Source organism: Ciconia boyciana, chromosome 5 (genome assembly GCF_034638445.1).
Source record: "Ciconia boyciana chromosome 5, ASM3463844v1, whole genome shotgun sequence".
Lineage (NCBI taxonomy): Eukaryota > Metazoa > Chordata > Aves > Ciconiiformes > Ciconiidae > Ciconia > Ciconia boyciana.
This window is the reverse complement of record NC_132938.1, coordinates 83,798,563-83,811,966: the sequence shown is the minus strand read 5'-3', so window position 1 is coordinate 83,811,966 and position 13,404 is coordinate 83,798,563. Positions and strand designations below refer to the sequence as shown.

Sequence of the window (13,404 nt, the reverse complement as noted above, 5' to 3'; positions counted from 1 at the left end):
GGGAATAGTAAATGAGAACACCTCACAGAAGGGGCTCCCTTGAGCTCTGGGTGTCAGCTAGCACCGCTGCATCAACATGGTGGGGAGGGAGCAGAACCTCTTTATACCAGTTAAAAGGAAAAAAAACCCAAGAGCATTTAATGCAGCAAAGCTCCACCGAGGAATTCCGGGGACAAACAGATGGATAGCCGTTTCTATCATAGGTACTTTTGCTTTTATAAATAATAGCAATTATTTCAAATGAGTACTAATTTAAAGACAAATTTTTGGTAACCTTGAGACCTGCGGGATTTTGTTAGTGAAATCACTGAGAGCTGGAGCCCTTTCTTTGCTCCTACGGGAAATACAGAGCAGCCAGGGAACCACATGCAGCGACTGGGGAGGACCAGCACACTGACTGTAGCTAGTGCAGACTTCTCATCAAGGACAGACTTGGCCAAGAATTTCCAAGAGCCCCAAGGAGATACGCACCCACACACAGGGCAGCGCTCCGGGACATGCGTGCCGGTGAAAATCCCTGATGTGAGGGCACTGCAGCCTCAACAAGGAACAAAGAGATGTTTCATTTCATGCGCTAAATCCCCTCCTTCCCCACCGCTAGCCATCTCATTCCCCAGCTACTATTTCATTAGTGTGAGACATTCCTCCCCTCCTCCCTCCTCCACCCTTGTACTTACTTGCTGAAATTGAAGAGAAGCCGTTCAAAGACAAGGACAGGTCCTGTGCTGCTCAAAATTGTGAGTGGCTGACCAGCAAAAAGGCAAAATATCGCACCGGTGACGGCTGTGCCCAGAAAGCTCTCCAACACGCCCTGCGGTAGACATAGGAGAGAAGTGAGTTCTACTGAATAACCCTTCCTATTAGCGCTGTTGCAAGAAAATGAGTAGTCACATTAGTGACGGGTCGCACGCTGGATGCCGATATGCCCCGGGCTAAGGGAAGACCATCTTCTGCCCTCTCCTGCAGCCGCACACAAAGATGTGTTCGTCCCACGCAACTCACAGTTACTCAGGATAACCAGCAGCTCCCCTTGTTACTTCTGAGGCCCAGGGTTTAAGAACACTATACTGTATTTTGCATTTGGCAAGGGGAGGAGAGTGTTTTCAAAGACCACTTAAAGGATCTGAGAACTCCTCGAACATCTCTTATGTCTTTGTCAGTAAAGATACACGTTTGCAGGGCTCTTCAGACAGACAGAGCGTGGCAGAGGATGTGTCTCTGACAGACGTGGCAGAGCGTGGCTGGAGGACAGCGCTGACACCCTCCAGGACAACAGAGGGTGGGTTTTTTCTTTCTCCAGTTGAGCAGACACTCTTTCTAGATAAACAAGATGCCTCTCTTTCAAGTAACTGTTTCGGTAATTGAGACACAAACCAAACAAGGCTACTTCATCCACCGGTCATGTGGTGAGACCCAAGTTCATCAGATGTCACCAGCAAGTAACAAATTCCGTATTTAACAGGCTCTACAATTACCTGTGGCATGGGTGGAAAACAGCTTCACTGGAGAAGGATACAAGAGCACGCCTGATGCATTCTTGGATTTTCATGTCCATCTATAGCTGGACAATATCTACTTTTAAAACGCAAAATGTGGATGAAATGTAAACGGCAATAAAACGTGATTATTGACTCGGCGTGCATCCTTCTACAAGAATGGCAGAATTCGCTGGACCTTACCTCCTTTGCTCTTATGGAAACCAATCTGTTTACACTTGACTGAGTTTTAAAGGAACAACAAGAGCATCATCTCCTACTGAATAAGACGTGCAGCCATCAGCATCACCCTCTCCAGGAATACTTACCCAACAAGCAGGGGCAGATTTAAGCATAGGCTTATGTGCGTCGTTGTAGCTGTGTCTGCATCAGCAGCCTCATCAATACTGCACGCGCTGAGCAACCAGCAATTAACGGCACCTGCAGGTCCTTCTTTCCACCCATGACAAATGTCAGGGTCGGGGCTGCAGTTTTTCTGACTTATCAGTGGTAACGCAAAGAATTTAAGTTTTGTGGCTCTCTTTCTTGGAAAGACCCAAGTTACCGTTGACACTGAGGAAAGTATATTCACACTGTCACATGTCAAACCAGTATGTTACTATGTAGAGCAGAAGATTTATTTTTATCTACTAAATTACTAGCAGGACTTTCTCTAAAGCAATCGTAAACCGTTTTTCTGGCCACAAACATGATGTCAAAATGCCAGTGGCCAAGCGCAGTTATTGCTGGGTAATTAAAGCAGCAGCATGACAGCTGCGCAGAGAAGCAAAAGGTACGGAAGGGTGAAAAGTCGCCTGTTCTGACACACATTCAGTCACTCGTCACCCTAGCCAAGCTGCTGTAGAGCGGACAGAAACAACCTTGCCTCGGCAGGAGGTGACATCCTTGGTCCTTTCCATTTCTAAGCGCTATCGGTGATGCCCATCGCTAACAGCCCCGGCCCTTTGCAGGGGTCAGCGCGAGGGAGATCTGCTCGCCGTGACGCCCTGCAGCCTTCATACAAGGATTGCGCAGATTTTTACAGGGGACGCGGACGGGAGCCCGCGAGCCTTTGCTTGCTGCCTTTGGGGGACTTGTGAGGATGAGACAATTGCTCTTGGGGCAAGGAACGGCATTGGCACAGCTGATCCCCTTCGCTCCTCCCGCATTACTCACCGAGAGGGCCTTCGCGGCCAGCGCATCTGGAATCTCTTTTCCCTGCATTCTTCCACGTGTCTGTAGCTAAGAATAGTGTCTTTTCTCAGAAACATAAAACTCTGAAGTGAGCTTTTAAAGACACGTTTGGCCGTGTCAGGCTCTCTGGGACAGGCAGCACGGGACAGGCAATTTTTAGTGACTGACCCAGCAGCAGTCACATAACAGTTTACAAGAAACAAGAAGCGTGAGCTGTGATGCGGTAGCCCCAAAAATACTGTTTTCTATGAGGACAAAACGTCTGGGGGAAAACTAGGTGCTGCTCCTCAGCTGTAGAAGCTGGCGGAACCTTCCCTCGCATTTCTGAGTATAAAGATCCCATGCAGCTTGGGCTCTGAGATGTCTCACAGAAAACCCCGCTTCCAAACTCTTTCCTGCTGCAGGAATGCGCAACAGTTTGAGCAACACCTGATGTGAACCTGGACTCCCGATCCCACTGAGCAGCTCCCTGGAGGAACAACTTGAACTGGGTGCCTTGGGACGCTGCACTCCGGCTCTGATGATACAGGAGCGTTTGAGCACGAAGAATGCACAATTTTGCTCTTCTGTTGAAAACCTGCAGTCAAAACCCTTTCCAGGCTCGCGCAGCAGCCAAGAGACGTAATGCCTTTTCAAACAAGGACGGTGGATAAAGGTTTGTTGAAGGGAGATGGCAAAAGGAACGCCAGTTGTGCCCAAACTCTCTGAATCTCTGATCCGCCAGTGAACTGTTCAGAAAAACTGCTGGTACTTCAACTTTAAATCAGTGCATAAATAAAAAGCAGTAAATTCAACCGGTCGTTGTACGTGAGAAGCAAGTAAATGTTGAAGCGCTCAAATTAGAAAATAATAGACAATGTTCTCCTGCATTGAGCCTTGGCTGTGTTATGAACTGACTGGAGGGATTTGGTTTTTCTAGCAACTCCGCGATGATTTTCCTGCACTTTGCTCCAGTTCTGTGAACTGAAGTTTAATGGCAAAATGGCTGTGGGGAGCGGGCGGCCGGGGGGCACGTCCACAGCCCCCCTCCTGGCTGGCAGCACTCCTCTCTGGCTACAGCCCCAACTCCCTCCTCACCGAGCACAAAGCCCTGAGAAGCAAGGGACAAAGCACTCGACAGGACTTGTACGTTGGTTCCTGCTGCTGCTCCTGGAGTTTTTGTCATTAATGGCTACGCTGCATTTGTATTTGCTGCAGAGCTTCCCCGTTACCAAAGCAGTCTTCTTAACTGCAGAGCATCAATGGTTTTCCTTTTCAAGACGGAGAATAAATCGCTGAGCTCAAAACAGACTGTTCCTGCAGCTTTTGTCTTTCTAGGGACTTTTTTTTCCTCCGAGAAATAGGAAAACTCAGACTGGGTTTTATCTACTGCAGAGAAAACTACGGACTAAAGGCAACCTGTGTTTTCTCTTCCTTCTATCCCCCCCCCCCCCGTTGTGCCTCCCTTCCTATGCAGCTCACAGTCTCAGATACGCTTTGGCAAAATGAGACTGTCACGTTCAACAAACGAATACCCTTTTAAATCAGAGGAAGGCTGCACGCTCAGACATAATCCCATCGAGAAGGTTCGTGGAAGAATAACCTCACCCCAGCATGAGAGGTACTAAATGAAACACGTTTACGCATCAATCCCTGGCAGGTGGAAGACAGCAGAGGGGTCTCCCAGGAGCACAGGCATTATCGGCTCTTCTCCTGGAGGCCTGTCTTCTTTTACCACCCCTCTCCGTCCCTGGGGTACGCTGTGGAGCCTGGCAGCAGAAAGCCTCCCAAGGAAAGAGGGGCAGCAGCAAAGAAGAGCTGCAAACTATGAATGAGGCCGTGCACGGCCACGCCGCCAAGCAAATCGGGCAGTGCCAGCAAAAGGCCTCCTGGGGAGGCTGTCTCCACTGGTCCCCGTGCTGCTGGGGACAGGGCCAAAGGCAGGGATCTTCTCCCCCTGCAGAGCCGGTGCCGATGATCCAGCAGCCAAGCCAAGAGACAGCAAATGCACGTGTCTTACTCCAACAACACGACCGAGTGCAAGCAACGGGACTGTCCCTGCTGAATGGGGCAGCAGTTTTACCGCTTGTCAGGTGAATGTCATAGTCTCCAACTTCCTGAAATGCAAGGTGCTTCTCTTAAAAAAAACAATTTTTTTTTTTTTTTGTGAGCATTAAGAAACTATACTGTCAGTTTCAGTGGCAAAAAATATTTTGCTACTTGATAATAAACGTTCATGGGATACAAAGGTAGCAGAAAAGACTTTCGGACACAATAAAGTGATTATGTGCACTAAATTTGGAATCGGGTAACACTTCCCCTTCCTCCCCCTACTTTAAAGCCTGTACCTCGTACAGATGCAGAGCAGACAGACTTTGCTCTGCGACTCAGTGACAGAAGAGTGCTGCTCACTGGTGGATCCTGGAGACCTTTCCAGTCTCTACTTCCATTTCCTGTTCTTTCTTTTTAACGTTCTCCATCATGCATTTGTGTGCGTGACTGCTGCGGAGCTGAGCTTCGGAAGAGGTAAACCGTACTTGTACAGGGGAGAGGGAAGTTTGGCACTCCACCACCTACCGAATCTTAGTCTAGCCAGTAATTTATCATAGGGAAGCGCAGAGCTCTGGATAGGTGCCCCCTTTTCTATGTTTGGTTTAATTAAACTTGCATAAATTGATAATTCAGTCATTGTCACTACGAACTTAATTATTGTTCGAGATTCAACGTGGCTGCACTGAATCTATCTAAATACAACCTCCTATGTTTTCTTCCTCTTCCAAAAGCCAAAGGAATACTGAAGCACGCTGCTAGAGCAGAATTCTGCTCCAGTCAAACACGAAGGACCTACAGCAGTGTTAATACAGAACCCCTTTCCTTTAGACTTCATCTCAAACTGAGCCATCCTTAGAAGCCCCTACTTTTGTCTTCACCGCTGATCCTGCCTGTCTCTGGATACGCAATATGGTTCTCAGGATCTGATCTTCCACTATTACAAAATTCTAAAGAACTCGCGTTTTTCTCCTGTGTCGCATCTCCTGATTTACTCGCTTTTCTATGAGAGGCAGAAGTCCAGGGACTGTAAGAGTCACGCAGAGGATACAGTGCTGTGCTCTGATGACATGGAAAGTGTGAATCAGACTTCGTAAACTTAACTGGACTGAAACGGTACAACCGAGACACAAACACGGAGAGTAGATCAGAGGAACTTCTCTATATAGAAGGAGCAAGGACCTTCTCTGTCGCCTGGCCATCTTTCAAACACCATTTAAGGTAACTGCTTGTACAATTTTTCAAGGACAGCCGTCCAACAGCAGAGAAAGCAAGCCAACTTTCAGTGGAAACACAGGATACCTCTATTAATTGTACCCAGAATTCAAGCTTTGTCGGTGGCCAAACACCCCTCTGACTGTAGATAGCAAAAGGTAAAAGACATATTTGTTGCTTCTGAAAGCTCTTGCTAACCTGCATGTTTTCCGTAGCGTCACCAAGCAATCCTCCAAAAGTGATGGCGTTGGTCACTGTGGCCAGGTAGATGAAAAGAACGGCTGAAAGGGCTTGAATATTTAAAGCATCATAGAAGTCGCTGGCAAAGAACGGTGCTTTCCTCTTTATGTCTTTGATTAAGCCACCACAGAATCTGAAAAGGCAAGCGAGAGAAGACTTGTGCAAAATGTTTTACAGTGAAAGTCTCCAAGATAAGTCATCAGAAACGGTGCCAGAAATAAAGTATAATCTGAAAGGAGTGAGCTCATCACATTACATAACAGTCTTATCACAGCTGTGATGGTCCAGGGATATCACTGAGATACTGTTGTAAAAAAAGATAATATCTTGAACATGTGGTGCAGCTGGAAAGAGACACATTTCAGGAACACAAGCCCTCCTTCTGCTGAAACAAACCACTAAAGTTCGCAGTTCAAGAAGCTTGTCTGTTGGTTTTTTTTCCCAACTATAATGGTTGATGTAATAAAATATATTCGCTCTAGTCTAAATCCCTGCCTAAATTTCTCCACATGGCAGACACGAGGGTTGGGTGAGCCAAACAATCTGCTAAGTGGAAAAATGCTTCAAACTGTTAACCAGAAAAAGAACGAGAAGTAAAAACGCGAGTAAATGAAATCAGCTTGGAGAACAAGAGAGCTCCACTTGCGGACATATTCTTTTTGTACAGTCACAGACAAGACGGTATTTAACTCTTACAAACTCCATGTGGCTCTGACACTGCCAGCATGAAAAATGTTTCTGTTTTGCCGCTTGTTCCCTCGTGCACAGCTCACCACCAATGCCAGGACTGTGCAGACACTCTGTAGGCAGAGAGGTGCATGGCAGATAGGCACACATTACTTTCTGACCCAGAATCAGGACGTATCGACTGCCTTGTGCACACCGATGTGCAATCGCAGACTTTCAGACTTTTCTCCTAGAATTCAGATATTCTACTAGAACTTAAAAAAACAGAGAGTGGGAGGGAGGGCAGAACGCCACCAGGAAAACCTGTGTATTGGCCCTGAAACGCTGAGCACACTGTTTTACGGCCACCTGCACTGCATTCCCACTCTAGTGGACTTTTACATGGCATACAAGCAGAGCAATAAAGCAGAGAGTAAGGCCTCGGGCTCTGTTACCTTCTGTATTTCTACCCCGTAAAAGCCTTCATCTGTGCAATTCAACTACAACAGGAATGTCTGGAAAAGGGAACGTCTCTGCTTTTGGCTAAAGCACTTCCGGCAATCCGAACGGAAACTGTAGCTGTACCTGCCACATTTACATCCCTTACAGTTCGCCTAACCTCACAGACTTTCAATAGCAGACACCTACCTGGGCCTTCATTCATTTTTGAGTGCCTCATTTAAGACGCTTTGTAATTTGCTGAGGCTGGATGTTCAGAACCCTTCAGACAGTCTCAAACTGGGCACTAAAAACCCCAGGACACGTTCTGGGGTCACAGCTCAACCTATACAAACAGTATGTTGGGATGGAAAGCGGAAGGGGTGAAACGGTTCTGCAAGGGAAACGTTGCCACCTTGCTTGGATCGCCCCCGGCGCATCACGCTGGGCGGTGCGTTACTGACCTGCCAGTTCGTTGCAGTTCTTCACAGTCCCCGTGGCCCCCGCCGCCGTGTCCTCCATCATGAGGTGTGTCTCCATTCATCTGTAGATTTTCTCCACCGGAGTACATGTTTTTCCTAGGCAAGAAGGCAAGCCAAACTGAGGCTCACTGCCTTGCCTGACGGCTCCACACAACGTAATCCACACACAGTTCCTCCAAACAAGTGTTACGCAGCCCTTCCCGAAGCCGTGTTGTACAAAGGAGACTAGAAGGCTGACCTGCTGGCAGCCAGAGTGGAACGTGGCGTGTTAGAAAGACCAAGCAGAACCCCAAAGAGTCTGGATAACCATCTATGTTATTATATGCCTACAACATCACCTTAAAGGGTACAGAATTGCAAGAACGTCCTCCCTCCAGCTATCAAGACCTGAAAATATCTCTAGTAATACAGACAGATGGATGCAGGTCACTCTGCAGTTGCTCAAGAAACCTGGTGTACCCAAAGCACCGGCTCTTCCCACTACCTTTTCAGAATGGATGCACGCTGTCCTTCATCACAGAGCTAAATCTGTCTCCTGCAGCCTGTCTCCCGCTATTACCTTTTATCTGAAGAAGGAAGAGACTTGGGGGGCTCTATCCTAATGGCTGGATCCCATTCCCCAGGGGGGAGCACAATGACTTCATCCAGAAACTCATCGATGCCAGCAATCAGGTCCTGCCGGTCCTTGGCTTTATAGGCAATGTCGTGGAATACCTGCAAGGAAAAGAGAGACTCCGTGTAGAAAAGGTTTGCATTTTCTGTAGCCCAGACTCCAGAGGTAGCTACCGAGTTTTATTCTACAAAAACAACTTATTCATTCTCAAAAAACTCTCAAAGAGTATCGGGACACTTGGCACAAGGGTGTGTGAACCTCAGGAAAGCCCTTTCCTTCAGTTGGTCATTTAATGATAGAGATTCTTTTCTTCCAGGCATATTTCTGATTTTTAGCAAAATATACATTTCTAACCTTTGTAAAAAATGTTACTAAAGCAATTATCGATTTCTTTCATCCAAAAAAAGAGTTTTCCTATAAATCATGACTTTCAATTATACTTTGAGAAGACACTTCTACAAAGCCACATAAAAGTGTCGATCTTCTTTTCCTACCTACTCCAGTCTATTAAAAAATAGGCTAGTTTTCAACCCTGTGACATAGAAGCGATCACAATATTTACTCAAAAATAACAACAAGAAGCACAACCTAGTTTTACTGAAAGGCAAAATACTAGAAATACTAGTATTACTGATGAGGAGCGAATGAGAGAAGAGGAAAAAGAGCATTAATACTGAATTTTACAGAAATCTTTTGGACTACTTGGAGTGAAGGTGGATCAGCACATGCGACAGACTTAAGAAGAACAGTCAGCGGCAGGAAGGAGGACTTTGGGGCTACGAAAACTAGACCATTGCTCCAAGCAGTGGAATCACAGAAACAGAAGAGCTGAGACTGGGCGAGCGGTAATTAAGGGAACCGTTTGAGAGCAAAACAACATAAGGAGAAAGTAAGAAACAAACATAATGTAAATCGGCCCCAGACAATGTAAATCGGTCCCAAGGGACACTGGAAGAAAGAAGGCGTAAATGAATATTGAAAGCCCAGTCATCTCCTTGAGGTGTATGCTTAAGTGAGTAATCGCTAGCTGCTCGTGGGTAATATATAAGCACTGCCTGAATGAAGAAGTGCTCTGGGATACAGTGCAACGCGCTGATTGTGGTGTTGGGTGTAACCATTTCTGCGGTAATTACCTGGAGCGTAGCTGCGGGTTACTGCCATCGTGGAATGTGACACAAGGTGCACCCCGCGACAAGATTAATTCAAAGATTAATTCATAGTCTATTAGAAAGAGTGATTGCTAGCAGGAAAATACACACAAGGGACAAAACCGTCCTGTAGTCACGCTTTTATAAAAACATGAAGCCAGATGAAATAATTATGTAAACAGATAGAATTAGGAGGTGACATTTGGATATTTCAGCTTTATGCGTATGCCCGTTCCCGTCGACCATGCTGGAGGAAAGGACATCATTATTAGCTAGTGAAGTGAAACCTGGGAGAACCCGTTTCACCCAGGAGATGTCAAGACACCTACCTCATCCGACATCAGAGTGGCGATGGCTCGGCCGATCTCATGATAGGACTTCGCTTTGCCCTTCGGTCCCAGCAGAATGAAGAGAAATCTGACAAAACAAGCAGATTGTTCCCATTTAGGATAGCAAAAAGGATCGCTTATTACTTATACAATATCTAGACAGAAATTCAACTTTAAAAAGTTGTGGCCCTTATTAGAGATCCAGAGGCTGCCAGTGGCCTCCAGCTAACTTGGGAGTAGGGGTTACACCCTGCAGCCCATCGTGCTTACTCGGACAAGCAAGACACTACCCAGAGTTTTTCTCCCCAAAAGCCTTAAAAGTAGCCTTGAGACCACTACAGCCAAACGCTATCACAGCCCTACGCAGAAGTCACTGCCATCCAGCAACCCAGACTTCAGGATGAGGTGAAGGAAGGACATTCTTCCGATGCCCAGTACCTGGAAGTGAACTATGCACGATGGATGCAGCTCCAGCGGAGAGCGGTTGAGAACCCGTGCCCTGTGCACCACAGAAAGCCCATCCTCTTCCATGGTGATTTACATGATCATATGTTACTGGCTCCTTGTAGCTGTTCAAGGCTTGTATAAGATACCCGTGTTAAACGTTTCCCTGGTGCTATTCCAGTGCCATTGACAGGACGACAGCAGCGATGCAACTGCTGCTCAACAGCCAGGAGGGGACAGAAGAAGATTTAAGGACTGAAGATTTAACTCGGCACAGCTCCAAGGGCAGCGACACACCTGAGCCCTCTCTGTGCAAAGGACGGACCAAGCGGGCCCAGCACAGCAGCGGGCACGGAGGGAAGATGCTATTAACTATCCACATTGCTCACTGTAAACTACATTGCTCCCCCGAGCTATCCGATAGCACTGCGTGCTTATTAATGCTCTGCCGGGGCCGAGATCTCCGATACGGTTCAGCACCCAGAGTAGCTACCCACATGTGAAGGGAGAACATTAATCTAAACCAGGGCTTTAGCTCTAAATAATTAACCGCAACTTGTATGCCCTGAATTTCCGCTCCGAGTGTACAATACATCCCGGAGACATGTAAGCTCATCCGATGGCTTCATAGCCACAGCTTAATTCTTAAGCAGGCAACTTGATTCTTGAGGTGTAAACCTATTCCTATGGTAGGTACCATCAGAGAGGGTGACTGCATCTACAAGGTTTTAGGAGTTAATTTCTTAGATGATCTCTTTAGGCAGCAGCTATATCCAAGTCACTGCTAATGAGTTTGAAAAACACCATGATATGAAACCTTTGGAGACAGGAAATTACTGCTCTTCATCCTTCCTGTCCTTGCTTTTGTCAGTGCAAACGTGCTATGAATCAGGACTTGCCTACATTTAAAAGGATTGCCCCTACAGCCGCTCCTACCAGCCACAGTTCACATGACACTATGTTCTAATGAGATTACTTAATGGAAAAGGCTATACATGGAAAAAGGATGCTTCTGCCAATGAAATTGTCTACCAGCTGTGCCAGAGTAACGGGAATGCTGGTGAAAGGTGGCTAGGTTCTCCAACTTCTTAATTGACACTCATCAGAAAAAGTTTTAAGTATGGCTTCAAGGTTGTATCTTCAAAGGCACCTAGATCCTCCTGGCCTGGAATCAAAAAATTAAAAAAAACCCAAACCATACCACCATTCCAATAATACTTAATTCACGAAAGACCTAAGCCTTATCTTAGACACTCCCAGTTCCTAAACCAACTTTCCTATGGAAGGCCAAGGTATCCATGCTGAAATGGTAAAAGCCATCACCTCCTGTAGAAATACTCTTACTTTAAAGTTATTTCATGCTGTAGACTTACTTACTCACACAGCACCTATGGCCTTGGCTGTAGAAACACAAGCTTCCTATACAGCCCCTGTTCAGATTTGTCCCAGAAAAAAAGATTTGGTTCATGGCTAGGGCATGGAAATACGTGTGCCTTCATGCTCACCTTGCCAACCGGCTTGTTAAGAAAAGCCCTGTTACTCCTGTCGGCCACCTCGCATGATGGTCAACGTTTGGTGGCCTGTGGGCTTTCAATGGAGACCATCACGCCAGTCCGATGGTGTTGTTTCAAGCGTTCAGCCTGAGCTGGACTCTTAACTAGTGACTTTGAGATACAAGTCTCTCTTTCTTGAGATACAAGTCTCTCTGATCCTTGCGATCAGCAACAGAAGTCGTCACATGGCAGGAGACCAACTTCTCCATTTCACCTAATTTAGCAACGGCTGGGAATTACTGGGGCAATTTTCAGCAAACTCTGTATCAGCATGTGTTTCAAACAGAAACACTAATAGCTCTTCAAAACAACTTTAAAGCTTCCTGAATTAAGCCTTTTTGCAATTACAGCCATACCTTTCAATCAGTAATGGAAAATAAACACACTATAATCTTTGGTAAATTGTCTCAACTAAAACCTTTTGCATTACTTCCAGTGTGAATTTGGGTTAGCTTCAACTTCCAGTCATAAATTTCGATTGCCTCTCATAGCTAGATTGAAGAACCCTCGATAATTAAATTCCTTTAAATAGGAATCCCTATCGATCCAGCCACCTGTAGCCATCTGTCAGTTAGGCAAAGCCATTTGAGGCTTTTCTCCTCTCTTTAGGCACTTCCACGGCTCTTCATGAACCTTCTCTGATGTATCAATGTCTTCCTCAGGGAAATCATCCAAGAGCTGTCAGTTTTGTCAGGGCAAATATATAGATGAAATAACCTACTCGGGAACTTTACGTGAGCCTGCTTTCCTGAGAAAATGAAGTTAGGAGCACCGAGTCAGGGGACAGGACTTCAAGTATGGACAAGCACCCGCAGTCTTAGGAAACACAGCAGGATGACGGGAAGAGCTGGGCTTATTGCCGTGGTGGAGGGAAAGCACATGGCGCTCACTGCTAGGAAACCAGGTTTCAGCGGTTCCAGCACCGATGGAATAATCTGCTACACCCAGGGTGGCCCCAGCCCTTTACCTACAGCATCACCCAGAGAAAACTGGTACTCGGAGCCCAGCTCTTCCACCCGCGCTCTCTGTCCCTGGAGGGAGAAGCTGACATGGGGCCAAGTTAAAGCGCAGACGGCCGGACTGCTCTGGGCCACGGACACACCCTGTTTGTTATTCGTCAACCTTTACTATGTTAACTGTACGTTTTCTCACAAGCTGCTGATAAAATGTGAAACACAACAGGGCTGAGAGGTGTGACACCTCACCAGAAGTACCTCTCCCCTTACAAGCATTGTATTAAGTATTATTTTAGCTTCCTAAATCAAAATATCATGAGGTACTAAGTCAAATGTCTTATAAGGTACATTATATCCAAACAAGTACTTTCTCTTTAAAAAATCTAGAGTCCTATTAAAAAAAGGCATCAGGTTAGTAGGACAGGACCCATAAATGCCTATTAATTGGCATTGATAACAGTAACACTTCCTAATCGAGTTCTTCGTGAGGCTTTAAAGCGTTTTACTTCAGGCTCACACGGAGGTGGCCAAGCCACACACATCTAGGTCATGTCCTCTGCTCTCCTCCTACCTCCTGGAACTTTCCCTGTGTTTCACGAGTTATTGTAAAGCAACATTAAAGA

At 46.3% G+C, this 13,404-nt stretch overlaps 1 protein-coding gene across 5 annotated transcripts in view; it reads right to left on the bottom strand.

The window, feature by feature from the left end:
• SLC4A4 (solute carrier family 4 member 4) overlaps positions 1–13,404 on the bottom strand; it is a 230,154-nt gene that overhangs the window by 43,245 nt on the left and 173,505 nt on the right. For all 5 annotated transcript variants that reach the window (XM_072862885.1, XM_072862890.1, XM_072862888.1 and 2 more), the window contains exons 9-13: positions 9,829–9,916; positions 8,298–8,452; positions 7,721–7,834; positions 6,111–6,285; positions 678–811 (exon numbers count right to left, since the gene is read on the bottom strand). In XM_072862885.1, coding sequence (XP_072718986.1) covers positions 678–811; positions 6,111–6,285; positions 7,721–7,834; positions 8,298–8,452; positions 9,829–9,916 — 666 coding nt within the window. The remainder of the gene's footprint in view (positions 1–677; positions 812–6,110; positions 6,286–7,720; positions 7,835–8,297; positions 8,453–9,828; positions 9,917–13,404) is intronic.